Here is an 18201-nt window from a genome sequence, read left to right as displayed (position 1 = left end):
CGGTGTCCGACTCGGCGACGGCACGTACCACGAGGTTGTAGAGGACCTGGGAGGGCGACGGCCCGAAGAAGAGGGACTCGACGGAGACGGGCGGGACGGCGCCACTGGGGCCGTCCTGCCCCGGGGAGGCGAGGTCCAGCCCGTGCGCCCGCTGGCGGAACAGGTCCTGCAAGCACTCGACGGTGTGGCTGTCGGGGGGCACCAGCCACAGCAGCATGCGCGCCCCGTCGCGAAGCGGGGCGTACTGCAGGCTGCAGCCCAGGTCCGCCAGCTGGAAGAAGAACTGGGCGTAGGGCGCCCTCTGCGACATCAGCTGTAACACACGGAGCCACGCCCCCCGTCACACACTGCCCTTCCGAGTGCCTTCCTGTTCAAGTTGCGTGCTTGTGTGCTGTTCTTTGGTTAACGTTATTTTCACTGCAGTGATTACGATGTGAGACACTCTGCATGTTTTGACTGTGGACTGATAACACCATCTTCCTGACGAAACGACTTACTGCGGCGGCGCGATAACAAAGACTGACTAGTTGCCGGCACTGCCAGCTAGTGGCGCTACCGCAGCCAGTAGCGCGGGAAGTTCAAACACAGTCTTGATATAAGGAATGTCTCAAAGTCCCAACATATTTACACAAATTTAAAAACATCACAAGTCCAATCACACACAAGTCCAAACACAACATATTAACATATTTACTTGATTTCATATGCTTAAAAAAGCTACTTGAACTTATGAAAGATAACCAAAATTAAGATTAAAGCTCTGTCTCTCATGTCTGTTGATTATTTCATTTTCGTGATTATTTATTATATTACTCCCCCCCCCCCCCCCAAAAAAAAAAACACACACACACACACACACAAGTTTATCTGTGCTTGTTTTCACAACAGAAGGAACTGACAAGAAAAAGTAGCCTGCCATCTTTCCTCTCTCTTTGAAGACACTGGTCAGAAAGTACATACAATACAGGAAGGAAAATACTGGTACAAAAAAAAATGTTCTTCTCCTTTGTATCTTTTTTTGTTAAGGTAGTATTGGAATAGGATGGGGAGGGGGGGGGGGGGGGCATATAGAGAAAATGAGGGCTTGGGGTGGGGGATAAGTGGGCCCAGGGTTGCTGCTTCACCCTATACCACAGTGATAAAATACAACAGAAAGCATAAATGTTTGCCAACAAGCTGAGACACAGAACAGAAAAACTTCACTTGTACAATGGAACTACACAAGCGTACAGCACTGTAAGCGTGAGAGTCTCTAGTCTCTCTGGGTGCGGGGGAGGCGGGAGACTCACCACGCCGGGCAGGCTGTTCTCCGCCTCCACGTTGGGGCTGTCGTACAGGTGCTGCGGAGAGCTGGTGGAGCTGTCGGAGCTGCTGTCGGGCGAGCTGGGCATGTTGGCGTTCACCTGCGACAGCTTGGCCGTCAGCAACTGCAACGACGGACTGGCATTATGAAACACGTGTGCGCACAGAGTCTCTACGCGTGACACAAGTGAAACTACTCGCTTATATTTTTTAGGTATAGGAAACATGATTCTCTTCGGCTGAGGTGGCAAATCAGAAGTAAATGAACGCAAGTATGCAATCGCTAAATTATGATATTGCGCAAGTAGAGTGTAGAAAAAATGTTTCACTGTACGTTGAAAGTCAATTAAAAAAAATATATGATATTCGTAAACAATTTGATACTGAATTTGAATTAATATTAGAATAAAAATAACAGCAATCTGAATGATAAACCTATAGATTACACCCATTATCACAACTAAGTAAAAATAATAGCTTTTAGCTTATTATTCGTATTCACTAAGTCGGATTGAAAAGCATACAAAATAATGAGACTCCTATCTACCATGGTATCCTCTACGTAGGTAAACACATTAAAAAATAGAGAAAACATAATCATTAAATAACATAATATTAGATGATGAAAATGATATTATTCTACATACAAAGTTAATTTAAATTTAATATCATAGCTTTTAAAACTTTACATATAATGTACATCAATATATCATTGCTTAGCTAATGATACTGCCTGATTAATACTTCAGTTACTTTACCGGAGGGTAAAAAATATTGCTTACATACGTATAACATGTCTTTAATGAAAAGGATTCTTTTTATTTTAAAATAACTTTTTTCTATCTCTAGGATTTTTGCCTTTAAAATTGTATCGGTGGATGCGAAATGTCCGCTAGAATGCGCTGGAACCAAAAAGTCAATTTTGTTATAGATGTCAGTTAGGCAGTGTTGATTGCTAAGACACAACATCTGAAACTAAATAAATCTATGTTAGCAAATGAAAATTGTCCCGCCCACAACTCCACAGCCCGGTGGCGTCACGGGGGACGGGGACCCACCATCTTGTCCCGCAGCGGGACGTGGGACAGCAGCTTCAGCAGCTTCTTGTCGTCGACCGGGTCGAGCAGATCGCCGTTCACGAAGAGGTCGAGCTTGACGCTGGCGCTGCTGGCCTTGATGCGTCGCAGCACCTGCCTGCGCAGCGACGCCAGCGTGTCGTTGCTGTGCGTGAACACCTCGATGTCGTCCACCGGCCGCCCGGGGTTGTTGAACCGCACGATCAGCGACAGGTTCTTCCCGCGACACGCCCTGCAAACCACCGCCGCGCACCAACTCCTTCAACCGAGTCGTTCAACCACCTCAACGTATCACTTCCTTGCTGCATGCAGCTAAGTCGAATGGGGTGTGTTCCGTGACTACGGAAGTTAAAGAATTCACGCGAAAATTGGTGAATTATAGCAGCGCCCAGCACCAACTTGTGTCTAGGCGGCCATCTTAATTTTTACTGTCCTTTGTTGGACACACAATCAAAGAGAAAGTTTTGGGCGCATCCAACCAACAACAAAAAGAAAAATACTGTTACACGTCCACACTCCGAGCACAAACAAATGAGAAATATATACAAATGTTCCTTTTTTAAAGTCACTGAACAGGGTGTTTTCCTATGCTGTGGTGCAATTCAGTGGTTGAACTAGTTATATTGGCACATTTGACCTTTATATAAAAATTACAGCAATGTCTGAACACGTAAAAACGTGTAAATACTCCTGCAATGCTTTGCTCTTCCAGGAACAGTTTGAAATGTGCAAATCATGGACATTGATACAGAGTAAGTAAATAATTTCACACTTAAATTGCTTTAATTTTTAAATATAATTTTTAAAAGTTCATTAAATTCAGTTTAAACTAAGAAAACTAAGTTAAAGGATGAGTGCTATAGTGCCCTAGTTACATACTTTATAAGATCAATTAAACCTTGCTTTTTTTCTCACTTCCATTCCAAGCTATCACTTCGCCATAAAACGTTTCCAATTAAATGGTGGCCGTTAATTAAATATATTTTTAACATAATATTTAAGTTCAGAAGAAATAATTAAATATTTAAAGATTCACTCTTTAAAATACATTTCTTTATTGGTTACTGTTCGGTAACTTTATATTGTGTATATCTTGACATTTGTTGTTGTTTTGAGCTTGGACATATCTAAGTATATAGGCTATTTTTCTTGCTGTGTGTGCTGCGTTGCGGAAGACTTTCTCATAGCTGTGCTCCAGACACCGAAGAAAACAAAAGACAGTCTACTCAAGATGGTCGCCTAAGCACAAGTCGGTGCTAGGCGCCGCTTCAATTTTATCGATTAATTTAGTTGGAAGTTTTCGTTCCCGTTGTCGCGGAACAGTCATGTCAAGCACGGCAGGGTACGTGGCCGACCTGTGCAGGGGCAGGATCTTGCGCTCGCCCGCGAAGTCGCCGTCGCACTCCCCGATGTACTCCTGCAGCACCTTCATGACCCGGCACATCTTGACGGCCTCGGCGCGCAGCCGGTTGGCCGTCCCGCCCGGCAGGTCGGCGTCCTTGCAGCCCTCCTCGCGCAGCACGGACACCGTGTCGTAGTGCGCGCGCAGGCGGTCCAGGCACTCCGACACGAACGACTCGTGGAACTCCAGCAGCGACGACTGCAGCCGGGGGCCCAGGTTCGTGTTGACCTCCTTCAGCAGCTCTATCGCCCGGCTGGCAATCTCCTCCCCGCTGTTCGTGATCACCTGGGCAACAGCCACCACCTCCAACAGCCAGGGGGGCAATATACCTTTTTATAAAGAATCATCGATCACCCCCTATTGAAGCGAGGGGTTTCCGGGGGTCCTCCCCTGGGAAAAATTTGTATTTCAAGGTGGAAAATGGTGCTATTAAAGCAGTTTTATTATCTAAATATTGATTACACAGAACTTTCTTTGCCCCGTTTGCCCCCACTTCAAGGTGTCAGAAGGGGGGGGGGGGGGGGGCAAAATACCCTTGCCCCCCCCCCCCCCCCTGTTGTTGCGCCCTTGCCAACAGCCACCACGATGCCTGCACAGCTTACCCCAATCTCCATTTGATTTCCAGTAAAAAAAATTAAGTGAGGGAAATATTTCCCCACTTTCACTCACTACGTCTTCACATGACAAAAAAATAACAAAGGAAAATGTTTCAAAGCCAGCATGAGAACTGTACATCAAAAATAAAAATTTACGTATTTTATTGGACTATCAAAATCTCTTTTGAAGCGAAACTAATTTTGCTGAGTGAGCTACAATTTCCAAGCCTTAAGACAATTCTGATTGGATGAGGGGTATAGGTATGTGGTGGGGAAACCGGTAGAGGAGACAGCAGGGGAGAGGTAGAAGTGATGCAGAATACTTGAGCACGCGCAAAAACTTGCACACTTGCATACATGCTCTTTTGCATAATTTACAGTTGCATACTTTCACACTTGCATCCTTGAAAAACAGAATAATTTAACACTAACATATTTTTTTATTGTAACTTTAGCCAAGAGAATTGTTGTTTCCTATACCTAATAATATAATAAGCAAATTGGTTGTAAATATTATTTTTATGTAACAAATTTTGTCTGAAAATAATTTTGATAATACAAAACAATTATTGCCAATGTTTGAAAAACCTTGAGTTGGAATAAGAAAATAAATGAAACTTCCCTATCAAGTACTCTTTCAAAACCATTCTTATCTTCGTTTAACTTTTTAAATATTGTTTAAAACTTTTGTCGAAATAATTTTTTTATGTAACCAACCCATTACTGCAAGGGATGGAAATGACAAGGGTTTAAAATTTAAAAAAATTATTTTTATTTAATATACTATTAATCCATTATAATTTATTGTATTCATCCTTAACTTTATCTAAAACTTTGGCTCACACAATCTTCGATGAAACAAATTATTACTGTAAAACCAGAGTTTAAATTTAAAAAAAAATTCAACTTCCTTAATATCAAATTTGTTTGAATTTATTTGAAACCATCTTAATAAAATCATAAACCATAGTGCATAGCCAACTTTTATAAGACAATGTTATTAGTGTGCAAGGGATGAAAAATACTGTTTGAAAGTAAAAAAAAATTAAATAAGTACCTTAGTTCGCATAATATGAAATTCGTTCTAAGCTATCCAATTCTGAATGCATTGAGTTAAAAACTTTCATATTATTTTTGCTGAATGGAAAATGAGAAAATGTTAAATTGATCATTTTGTAATATTGGAGAACATTAAGATGTTAGGTACATTATTTTCTTAAAATGTTTCAGAAGTTTATAGAAGTTAATATTTCTAGAAGAAAAAGGTATGTATTTTGAAATTTACCTACGCCTGTAGGTTGTGCTGAAAGGGATTTTTTTATTATTTTGGTATCTTTTTTTTATTAAAGAATAACAGAATTTTCAAAAACCTATGAACATGTTTCTTTCATATAAAAAAATACAACAAAACCATTTTGGTGGAATTCTTACTTTTGATTAAATATTGTTCACTAACAAATATCTAACCATATACAACTTACCCGCCAAAGATATTCAGTTCCTATTAAGTCAACATCATCCATTAAAAAGGCTCTTCGTTTTGCTTTTAATTTACCCTCTTTGGAATTCACTGCCTTGAAAAATCTTTCAAAACACCTGCAAATTAGACAAATAATTAAGACATTTATTTATATGCCTAGATAATCCATGCACAGTAAATCTAATAGTTTATCACAAATTTCAATACAATTATTAGCTATTTAGGTATCCTAGGTATGCTAACAATTGTACATTTTATTTCCATAAAGATACTGATCTAATTATGTTAATTTGGGGCAAGAATTATACACCGCATTTATTTACAGTTTTAACTATGTTTTCTTGCTTCAAATAATATAATACTACAAATATATTTGCAGATATTTTAAATTCCACACTGTGCCAGATTTCTGGCACATGTTCACATTGTCAAAGAGTTGTTGCAAATATTTTCAGTGTTTAAAGTTTAGCTTTTTTTTCTTTTCTTCTTCTTTTCCATGATAAAATTTGCTACAAAACACAATATTCAATTATTCAGGCTATTTCACACATGCAAAGTTGATTTCATTTTTTTGATATTTCTGTTAACTACGGGATTTTTCTATAAATTTATTCTGATAGCTTTCTTGCAATTGTGGTTAGGTTACAAATTCTTGCACCAGATATTAACTAAACGTTATGTTTTAACTGTGAAAGATTAAGAAAATAACTGCAAAAACTTGTGCCTTTTCACTTCTATTAAATAATATTTAAAGAACATCCGTTCAGAAAAATTGAGACTAAACATGAAATACAAGATAGTTATCTTGACAAATTTAAAGGAAAACCTCTTAAGGGGTCTGTCTAGCCAGGGGTGCATTCGTGATAGCGAGGCAGATTGATAAGGGCGATTACGGCTGGTTTATCTAGCACGGTATCAGCTCTAAGCTGGCGCGCAGTTTTCTCATCATGCACAGGGCAACCATAAGATATGAGCGGTGACCGTAAAATCAGATGGCGGAGAAATGAAGATGAACATGTAATGCAAGGCCCTCGAGTGCTTTGAAGAATCTGTACTGGATGCTACACGCCTAAAAATTACTCTGTAAATAAGTTTTCACTCTCCTAAAAATACAGTCTGAAAACGAAATGCAGAAACAGAATAACTCATCCGCCCTCAGCTCTTCACGAACAGACACCACTCCGGAGCAGGGTGGGCAGGGTGTCCACAGTTAGTACTTTCGTACTAGATCTAGTACTTTTATAAGTTTTTTAGTGGTGTAGTACATTTATGCTCAGATCTAGTACTTTTTTTTTCTTTAATATAATAATGTTACAGTAACTCCAACATGTTTTATTACGAAGCGTAATTATTTTTAAAAACTATGGAATGTATGTGTGTGTGTGTGGTGTGATATTTAAGTTAGAGCATTGCAGTGTCATGATAACTTCCTAAATTGTTAAAACCATAACAAATTGTAATTTAGTACATTTTTTTTTTTCAAATCTAGTACTTTTTTCTAGCCTAAGTTGGTAAGGAATTTTTTTTTCCCTTGTGGACGCCCTGGGGGCCGGGCGACTCACTTCATGCCGCTCTCGGTGAGCAGCGTGGGGTCCAGCTGCAGGATGTTGTTCTCGAAGAAGTCCTTGTTGATGGCGGGGTCCAGGTCGGGCTCCTCCCCCATCAGCTTGGAGAACCACTTGAAGCACGCCTCCCTGTCCGAGGGGAACACGGCGTCCTCCGCCAGGCAGCGCCAGATCTGCTTGGCCTGGTCCGCGCACAGCCACAGCTGGCCGTCCTGGGACACGGGGAACTGCGCTCCAATAGTCGGGAGTGGCGGGGGCCGGAGCTGGCGCCACGCTACTCACATGCCGGGCTCACACACACCCTCCCCTCTGCTGCTGCGAGTGTTACATCTGCGTTATTGTTCATGTTCCGGTCCAAATGGCTAGTTAGCTATCAGTCATGGTTGTGTTTGTTTCAAATTTCATTCAGCTAGTTGTTTGGACTTGTTAATATTGTGTGTAATTTAGTGCTATAGTGTTTGGAAACATTTTAATTTTGAACTTCCCGCGCTGCTTGCTAGCAGCGCCAAGTTTTTCAAGTTGGCTGCCTGCCAAGGCGGGTAGCCCTGCAGATTCCGGCAACGAAGCAACAGTTGTTGTTCAACCATCATGGCGGTAAGTTGTACAATCGTGCACGCTTGCTGCCAATCGAGTTGTTCGCGAGTGAATCGTCATTAATTGTGTCGTTTTATCTGGAATTTACAGTCTCGTACGTCTCTAGACAAAACACTAGTATTTAGTAGAAGATAAATAATGGGAAGTTTAGGTGTTGGCTTGTTGTGGTGCTACAGCTGGCTGAATAATTTTGAAAAAAATATATGTGTGTTGCGAAGAATGCCACGACACTTAAGAAATAGCACAAAGCTAAAAATGTCATATGTTAGAAGCAACTGTAGAGTTCTTACAGATTATTTTCAAAGAGAATCAAGTTTCTTTAAACAGTCAAATAAAAGTTTATTTGGTCAAGTTAAGTCAAATTACCTGAAGATGAACAGTAATTGGGAAAATAAGTGACACTAATTATTTGTTGTAAAATAATAAGTAATAACCATTATTAATTTGAAAAACAAAATTTGGATGAGTGTAAATAGATTTCCCCTGAGAATAATATTTTTTTTTTTTTAATTATCTTATATCAGTTAATTTATACTCTACATCATTAAAACCACTTTCACTTTATATGGTGTGATATAACTGCAGACACGGTCCTTCTTTTAAAATGGATTTTGGCCCGTTTTTGTAATAAACGGAACCATTTCAGCAACATTTTTTTATGGACTATGACCAAGAAAAGATATAGCTATGAAGTATGAATTTACTGTTGATAGTATTGCACTAGGGTTTAAATAATTAGTTTGATTGGCAGCACATTTTTAAAGGGTTTCCATTCGTTTTTGCAAAAGTGAAATCTCCATTAACATTATATAGGAATTTCCCTAATTGACATGACTGTAAAATTAATGTAACCACAAGAGACTCCACCCACCTATTAAATACACCCTGCCACACATACGTTAGCAAAGGTGCAACAAGGGTTCTTTTTTTTTTTTTTTTACCAATAACTTTCCAACACATCATCGTGATTTCAAACTATTATGATGCCATAAAGTACTTGGTTACACTTATCCTTCTCAACTCCAGAGTTATGTATTTATAGTTTTAGTTTATTAATTAATATCCATTCTAATTAACTCTCTCCTGATTGCATTTCTATTTGCAAATCTATATTTTTTTTGTATGTGTGTTCACTTTGATAATGCTAACCACCAAATTATTACATTATGTTTACATTATTATTGCAGGGTCCTAAAAATATTTACTCATTCAAAATCACAACATCTGTCAGTTTGTTCATCAGACCAGACGCAACATAAATCAAACTCACAAGTAATATTTTACATTTTACTCCAAAAAATATTTTTTCAAAATTTTAAAACAATTTTTTTTTTGTGATGCACTATCTCTAAAGGTGAAAAAGAAAATTAAAGGTTCAAGCGCTGAATATTTTGGAACAGTCTTTCCCCTAAGCAATATACATGCGAGACGCGACATGCAGGATATTAAATGGTTTACAAACTGAAGACCTATCTGCTGATGTCTGTGAACTTTTTACAACAAACCAAACAATTATTTTTGGGAAATTATTTCTTTTAATATACATTTGCTTCGATTTCCATCTGAAATGACACACAAAATAAAAGAAAATGCACAATTTCTGAATTCAATACATATAGGTAATAGTAAGTACTATGTTAAAATCTGTATCACACCCAATTTATAAATTTTATTAGCTTTGTAAAATTTTAATTTCACTTCTTTTATGGAGGAAAATTAAATAAAACAAAAAAAAAACACTACATTCACCATTAAAGTCACACATAAAGAAGCTAAAAGTTAACAGTACAATCAAAACATAAATTGCACATTTCAAGCACCAAACTCATGCATTAATACACAAAATTTAAGACTTTTTTTTAACTTACCAAACAATTGGAATGGAGTGCACTTGCTGCCTAGGTCTCAAATTCACACAAATATGTTTACTAATACTTAATTTAATAGTTACCCCAAATAGAGATCTAACAAAAAAAATGACAACTGTGTTTTTAGTACAATAGTGATCTATAGGTAACTGGAAACAATGCAACTACTGTACAAACCCCAATTTCATATATGAAATTTTTTTGCATTTGTTGAAAATTCCAGGGAAAACAGATCTAACTATAAAAGGAAAAAAAAGGGGGAGGGATGTTTCTTTGTTTCTTTTTTAAAATATTAATTTGTAGGTTAGATCCATATTAGGGGTAATTATTCAATGCTTTCTTTAATGAAATAAAAATTAAATGATAAAAGTTTTTTTGAAAATCAAACCAAAAACAAAAATTTCTTCGTTAAAGATCAACTCTAAAAAAATCAAACTGTAAAAGTATTTTTTTTCTTGGTAGACATGAAAAAAAAAATTAGACTTAAATACAGAATATTAGATATTTGGTATGAAAAATTAATAGATGATTATAAATTGAATAATATAGTTATTTATGATACCACTTTTTCAGATCAAAAATTAAGAACCAATAAATTTAACAAAACAAAAATCTAACAACATTATTGGAGTTTACTATGAAGGTGGCCAAATTTTTAGTTAATTTTGGCAGTCATTTTAGGTTGTAAGTTATCTTATGGGGATTTACAGTAAAGTTGAGGATTTCCAACAGAAGAGGGAATTTTTTTTTTTTTTTTTTTTCCTTCGTTTTCCTTCCTTCCTTCCCCTTCTTCAAATTTTAGAGGAGTATTAGGCTGGGTATGATTTATAACTTTTTTCATATAATATAAATGAGATCACGATTAATATGTAATTTTTTGTTCCTGTAAATCACATGATACATTAATGAGCAAACTTTTGTCGTTATTAGAGTGGAGTTAGACCTTCCATAAAAATAATTAAAATATTCTATTTAGAAATAAATTATTTTAACTAACCAAGTGTTTTTTTTAAATCATATGGTTTAAACCATGGTTTAAATCAGCAAAACCTCTATTGTGAATTTTTTTTTTTCATATATTGCTACTAGTGTAACTCTTGTCTCCAAGATTTAATACATTCGTAATACATATTTATATTTTTTGACAACCAATGGTATTCACACTAATTTTACTTTTAGAAAAAGATATCATTTTGTACGGGCAATTTTAATTAAAGGGTGTAAATAATTTGAATGTACCACTATCTTAATATATCTTTTCCAATAAATAAATGGTTCTTTATAAAAAAATTCACACTATTTACATTTTAAGAATAAATTTTTTTTTAAGTTGTATTAATTTTTTCGAGTATTTTCTTTACTTATTGTTTATTACCTTACTCAAAAAATTTTTTTCCTTTCATTCCTTCTTGTAATTTAAAAATTAAGTGTAATACAGCTGTGCTGGAAACAATATTCACAATTTGATTTACTTCTCAAATATTTTTTAATATTCTATAACTATACTACATTAGAACAACATAGAAATAAAACTAAATAGCTAGTACATGTAGATATTCCCATAATTAGTGTATTTTCAGTTAATATTTACTGACCATGTATTATAAAATCTATTTTATTCTCTATCAATTTTTTATAGTTTTTATTTTATGAATCTTTATCACTAAATGATTATTTGTTTCATACCTGGTTGTACATTTGACTGAAAAAATCTCTCAATTTATTGGAACCGAGATTTTTTTTTTAATTTTTTTTTTTTTTAAATATTAATACATTGTATTTACAAAATACTTCAAATATGTATCACTAACCTCATTTATAGTGAAAATACATTGCTTAAATTGCTGCACCTTAGTTTGAAAAAAAATATATATATATATATCAGTACCAAAAACTGAATCATTTTACGTACCAAAATCCATTCTTCTAGAGTGTGGTCACCAGTTAAATACAATAGAACCCCGATTTTACAAACCCTGGATTGACCAGAGCAGCTATTTTATGAATACATTCTCAGGAGCCATAGAAAAATCTGAACTTATGACACCAAATTACTAACAATCAGAAGAAAAAATTTGAAAAATTCACAATGAACGCTTGTAAAAATATGTTGTTATTTAAAGCAGAGCATCTATTTAGTGTTGTTTTTAAATACTCTGAACAATGTTTCTAAAAGAAGAACAAAAAAATATAACGTTATGTTGGAAAATGTGGTGGCGGTAGCTACTATGTACGATGTAAGTGGCACGCCCAAAACTCATTGGGCTAGGCTGGCGCACGGGGACTGCAGAAGCAGCATGACGTCACATAAACCATCTTGTCTTCTCCCTCTTAACATTCCAACCTTTCCTCCCCTCATTTAACCTTCGGACATGAGAAACTGTCAACCTCCCACCCCCCCAACAAGGTGTGATGAAATCCAGAACACCACACAGTGTTGTATAGTCTATTCCAATTAATATTTTTATGGCCCATGCAACAGCCATTTACTGTTAATAAATACTGTGTAAGTTTTTACGGTTATCAAACATTGAATTTTTTAGCATAGCCTACATACACTTGGTTTATTAGTCGTACAGCAGTATTTCTGCTGGAAAATCACAAACTTTTAAAAATTTCTTGGACGGAAAAAAATCAGCACAACCGTAAAAATATTTATTTTACTGCAAACAAACTATGTAAACTCATCTTTCCCTTCACATTCCAACATTTCCAGCACTTGACACATAGTAACTGCAACCATGCGCAGCATGAGAATAGATATTGAGTAGCAACCTCCATGCTGTTCACAACTGGTTTTCACCTTTAATGGTATTTTACACACAAATAATACCCAATATATTTGGTTCAAATTTAAAAGTAAAACATTATGTTTCTCTGGGCAGGGGGGAGTCAAAATGGGCCAGCAACGATTTTATGAATGCAATCCGTGGAACCGTAAAATCGGGGTTCTAGTGTACTATAAACACACACACAGCTGAACACTCATGCAAAAAAAAAAAAATGGGGAAATGGAATTTTTTCAAACCTTACAACCCTTTCACTCACCTTTAAAAGAAACCTCAAGAAATTTAACCTCTCGTGCACTTGCTGAATGTGGTTATACCTGTTGTCTGGGTAAAAATTATTTGGATCTAAACTGGGATCATCTGGAAGAGCAAAAGAAAGCAGGTATCATTTGACCAAAATTACTGTAACGAATGTAAATAAAACAATGTATAAATTTTGCAACTTGAAAAAAGCTTAAGCAATACTCACCTTTAGCCATTTGTCTAATTTTATCCATGTATGCCGTCAAATTGTTAGTAACTAATACAACTAAGCTATGTTGAGTTTGTAACCGTTCTATAACTTCTTGCCTGCAAAAAAAAATGAAAATTATCATTTAGTCTGTAAAAAGTATGACAGAAAATAATAAAATAAAATTTATGCACATTAAACCATTTATTTTAATGACACTTTTACTAATCAGAAGTCAATACTATATATTTCTTAAACAAATATTTAAGCTAAACTCCGAGATATTCAAAACAATGTAATTTACTAACAAAATTAAAAATAATAACAGGTAACAAAACTTTACACTATCAATATGTTTTAATGGCTCTAAAAAATAATTTTGTAAACCACGGTTACGAACAGAATTTAGTCAAATTTTCAAATGCAGAACTTTTTACATTCAAACTTCCGCATTGTCATGACACACATTGACATGTCAATACAGCACTTTAGTGACCACGGCCATATTGGATTAGTGTTTTAGCCCGACTATTCAAGATCAACATACTAGTTTCAAAGAAGTTTCAAAGGGAACACCTAGTGTGAAAATGTGAAATGTTCAGTCCTTGTCACATGTCTCAACCCTAGTTTGCAGTGTGCATTTAAATGAGCATTTACTCTCTCTTTCCAATGAACAATTACATAATGCCATTAGGGCTATCCTTCTTTTGTTGTGATTCGTTGTTAGATATAAACCATAGAACACAAAAAAGTTTTAGAAATAACTTTGTAATACAATGAAAAATTTAAAAAATGTATCAAACATTGTATTTTGTAACGTAAAATTTGGAATGAGAATTTCTGAAATACATAAAATATGGGCACTTTCATGACTTATCCGTGTCCACGAGCTCAATATCGTGACTACCTATTTCGTGACTTCTGCGACCGATAAGAAAGCCTGACATATTTTTATTATTAAGAGTGCATCATCCATCAGTCAAAATAACATTGTTTTCGTGAAAATAAGTATTATAAAACATTTATGTAGCCTATATGTTCAATAGGTAATATGCTAACTTTATTAATACAAAACTTTCCTAAAAAAAATAAAAATAATACCACAGAAATCTGTTGGCCTGCAAATAAAATCATAAAATGTTGTCTGTCTGGGCTCAATCGACATAATGGACTGTATAATTACTAATAATCACAAACTTCTACTGTCGCGCAACGGCCGACCTACCGAAGCGAAAACAAACGAGAACGAACTGGTCACAAGATGGCGTGGGAGCAGCAGCATCACGATTCCAACGCTGCGGGCGGGAAATTCAAATTCAACATTTACACCCGGACTGAACATTGTCTGCACGCACAATGCCAGGTGGCAGCTACACTCGCCTATAGTACACGTGGTGGGTGCGCTGGCTGTGGTTCATGTTCGGGGACGGCTCGTACAGGCAGCAGATCTCGCGGATCTGCTTGAGCGCCGGCAGCACCCAGTTGTCGCCCGACTTCAGCTCCTCCACGCAGTTGTCCAGCCACACCGTCTTCTGGGCGTCCCGCTCCTGGGCGCAGCTGTAGTCCAGGATCTTGACGTGGGCCGTGAGGGCCTGGTCCATGATCTCCGTCGGCACGTCGTCCGAGTGCGCCAGGTTCCAGAACAGCGTCAGTACCTAACACACGCAACACAAGATCCAATATCCGCGCAACATACGTACGTACCGCATCTACCCAAACATAACACGATCATTCTTACCAAAACTGCTGGAACTATAAATAATGGGAGTCACATTTTAATTGCAAATTTGTAACAGCTTAGTTCAAAAACTAAACGCTCTGCTCACTGTCAAATGCTGCCTCCTGAACCTACCCTTAGTTAACTATTTACTATATTTGTAAACTCCGTCACTTATGCCACTTTAGTCCGGGGTTTCCTGAACCTCGGCACATTGAGAGACAGATGAGGAAGAGGGTGTAAATGGAGTTTGTTGCTTCTCTTCACTGTGGCTGCTGGCCGCCCCCCCCCCCTTCCCGGCCTCATTCACCATCCTATTTCCCCCCTCCCCGGCAACCAACATGCATCACTGCATTCCTTGCTTTTTTTGAACCACCGCTTTTGAACATATATACCTTGTGCGCCATCACTCCATCTTTGTCATCTTCTGCAAGACGTCGTATTAATTCCAACAACTTTTCTCTCTGTTTTTTATTTGCATTCGTCCAACTAGCCTGCAAAATAAAAAACCAAGCACGAATTAAAACACAATTCATGTTGCTTCTGCCATGCACATTAAGATTTACTTCAAAACAATAATTCCTGGTCTTTTTTGAAATCACCACTCAACTAAAGTAAACCTTATATTAATAATTTGGTAATAATTGCATCAGTTTTCTGTAAACATATTATAAAATGCAGTGGATACTTAGCAAAAATTTATAATGCAAGATTTTAGGTTGACCAGGAAAATTTGTTGCATTGCATGCTCAGGTCTGAATTATATGAGATTTGAGCGGTAACCATAACATTAGATCGCAGAGATTAAGTTAAGAGTGTAATTAATGAAAATCCATCAAGTGCTTCCAAGAAACTGCAACAGGCGTTTCATACCTAAAATTTATCCTGAAAACACACATTTTAGACATTTTCACGCTTATAAAAAGATATATGGAAACAGAAATACTCAACCCCCTCTAAGGGTGTCATTAAATACTTTTAGTAGACACCACTCTGGTTATCTTGGGCAGTTTTCAAATCGCATGGTTTTTCCTGAAGGTCATCATATGTGTGCCTGGGTAAGTAAGGCCCTTAACTAATCTTATATCTTTAAACGAGCAATTCTTGTACGTATATATATATATATATATATATATGTTTGGGCATAGTGCTAGAACGTGTGGTGGTTTGGATATTTGAATTTGGCGCCATCGATCGTGAGTGCGCCACTGTGGCGGCCATCTTGTTCAGCAGTGCCATCTGTAAATAGTTTCGTCAGTCTTTTACCGTTTTCTCCGCGTTGCTGGGCGTCATGCAGCTAAACTATTAGTTTCAATTCAGTTTTGTGAACATTTTTTGGTCCTCCGGGCCGGATATCTGTATGTTTGAGCCAGTTTATTCGGTGGATCGCATAAACAACGTAAAAGCCATTCAGATATCGGTCTTCTTTGTTCAAAAATTGACATGTGCAGTACCGTTACGAATCGCGTGCGTGACTTTATCCGGGACTATAGTGTTGTGCTATCAAGAAAATATCAGTGTATACGCAAACACTGTATTATTTGAGCTCATAAATGTACTTTACGTAATTTTGATTGCGTGCAAGCGATTATAGGCAACACGTGTGGTTTTAGGTTAGGCCTAGGTTACCTATCTTGCATTGGTTCGTGTATTGCCGGTGCGTCCGAACGTCTGCAAGACCGTTACTTAAAATGTCAAATCAAGCCAAAACACGTTTGCGCCTCGTTAAGTGCCGCATTACAAGACTTCTGACGCTCGCCGACGAAGTCGAGCGCAACCCGAGTCGCGCGGGACTTTTCAAGGCCACGTGTACCGATTTACACCAATTGAAGACAGACTTTGAAGAAAATCACATGCAACTTGCTATTCAAGCTACAGAGACCGAGTCGTTAGTGGAATCTGAAGCCAGCGAAAGGGAACTTGAGGAATTTGATGAAGCCTACTATAGGATACAGGAAGTATTTAACGAAACAGGCCAGAACAAACAACGCAATCAAATTGCCAAGACATCTTCGAACGTTAAGTTGCCGAAGCTGCAGTTGCCAGAATTCAAGGGTCTCTTGACTGACTGGCCCACATTTTATGACCTTTTCACATCCTTGGTGCATAATAATGAGGGCCTGTCAGATGTGGAGAAACACCAATACCTTCTGACATCACTATCAGGTGAGCCATTTAATCTAATAAAGACACTCCCACTGTCTAAGGAAAATTATATTCTGGCATGGCAAACTTTGGTAGATAGGTATCACAATGTCCGGGCAATTGCAAACATGCATTGGGACAAGATTGTGCAACTTCCTCGTCTGTCAATTGTTGCGCCTGACAAACTGAGAAATATGGTAGATGTTCTAAAGGAGAATCTGGGTGCCTTGAAAGTTCTGAAGTTGCCTGTTACTGAATGGAGCTTTGTGTTGCTGAATCTAATGTTACCAAAGCTTGATCCAGATACAAGAAATCAGTTTGAAATAGCACACAAAAATGTTCCAATGCCCACATTTAATCAATTGTTAGAGTTCGTGGAGCTGCAGTCTAAGGCCCTGATGATGTCAAATCACACTCCAGCTGTAGTGCCTGACGCACGCCCTTTTCCAAAGAGGTCACTGCCTAAAAACCCAAATTTTAAATCCTCATTTCTAGTGACAGCAGAAGCAGAGCCCTGTAGTGCCTGTGGAGACATGCATGGACTTCACAAGTGCCCTGTTTTTACGGGTCAGTCAAGTGATGACAGGATAGAGTTTGTACGTAGGAAGATGCTGTGTTTTAACTGCTTACAAGGTCACAGAGTGAAGGATTGTAGGTCAAGAAGAAACTGTTATCACTGCGGCAGGAGACACCATTCTCTCCTTCACACTGCGGTTCCCAATCAAGAAGTGAAACTACCTGCAGGTGAATCCATCCAAGAGATTACTATGCCACAAGCAAGTCACAAGGAGGATGCTGCGACAGTGGTATCGCTAACTTCTTCAACTGCAGTTTCAACCACTGTCGTTCTAGGTACTGCTATGGTACGAGTTCAGGATGCAAGTGGAATGCTGCAAAATGTTAGAGTACTACTCGATTCAGGATCGCAGAGCTCATTTATTACCGAAGAATGTGTTCATAGGTTGGGGCTAAAGTGTCGAAGGGCTAAGGTTCCTGTTGTGGGTCTGGCTCACTCTGTTGTTGTTGCTAACAGTGGTGCAGTTACTTGTTTTCTAACATCATGTAAGGGCGTAGGAACTGACGTTGTTACTGATGCTTTAGTGTTGAAGAACATAGCTGCCAATTTACCCACCATTCCCCTTCCCCACCATGTGAGAGACATGTATCGACATCTGGAACTAGCGGACCCATCTTTTGATACTCCAGGAGCAATTGA

The 18201-nt window shown here is 37.6% G+C and overlaps 1 protein-coding gene across 13 annotated transcripts in view; it reads right to left on the bottom strand.

Moving 5' to 3' along the window:
* Nucleotides 1-18201, bottom strand: part of LOC134532049 (probable ubiquitin carboxyl-terminal hydrolase FAF-X) — a 111206-nt gene that overhangs the window by 60219 nt on the left and 32786 nt on the right. For 9 of the 13 annotated variants that reach the window (XM_063368210.1, XM_063368207.1, XM_063368214.1 and 6 more), the window contains exons 10-19: nt 15236-15334; nt 14504-14778; nt 13142-13242; nt 12932-13032; nt 7419-7648; nt 5858-5972; nt 3734-4065; nt 2361-2610; nt 1290-1427; nt 29-313 (exon numbers count right to left, since the gene is read on the bottom strand). In XM_063368210.1, the coding sequence (XP_063224280.1) occupies nt 29-313; nt 1290-1427; nt 2361-2610; nt 3734-4065; nt 5858-5972; nt 7419-7648; nt 12932-13032; nt 13142-13242; nt 14504-14778; nt 15236-15334 (1926 nt within the window). The remainder of the gene's footprint in view (nt 1-28; nt 314-1289; nt 1428-2360; nt 2611-3733; nt 4066-5857; nt 5973-7418; nt 7649-12931; nt 13033-13141; nt 13243-14503; nt 14779-15235; nt 15335-18201) is intronic. The other 4 variants (XM_063368212.1, XM_063368215.1, XM_063368219.1 and 1 more) reach the window with 1 other exon arrangement.

This window comes from Bacillus rossius, chromosome 5 (assembly GCF_032445375.1).
Source record: "Bacillus rossius redtenbacheri isolate Brsri chromosome 5, Brsri_v3, whole genome shotgun sequence".
Taxonomy (NCBI): Eukaryota; Metazoa; Arthropoda; class Insecta; order Phasmatodea; family Bacillidae; genus Bacillus; species Bacillus rossius.
This window is presented reverse-complemented; position numbering and strand designations above follow the sequence as displayed.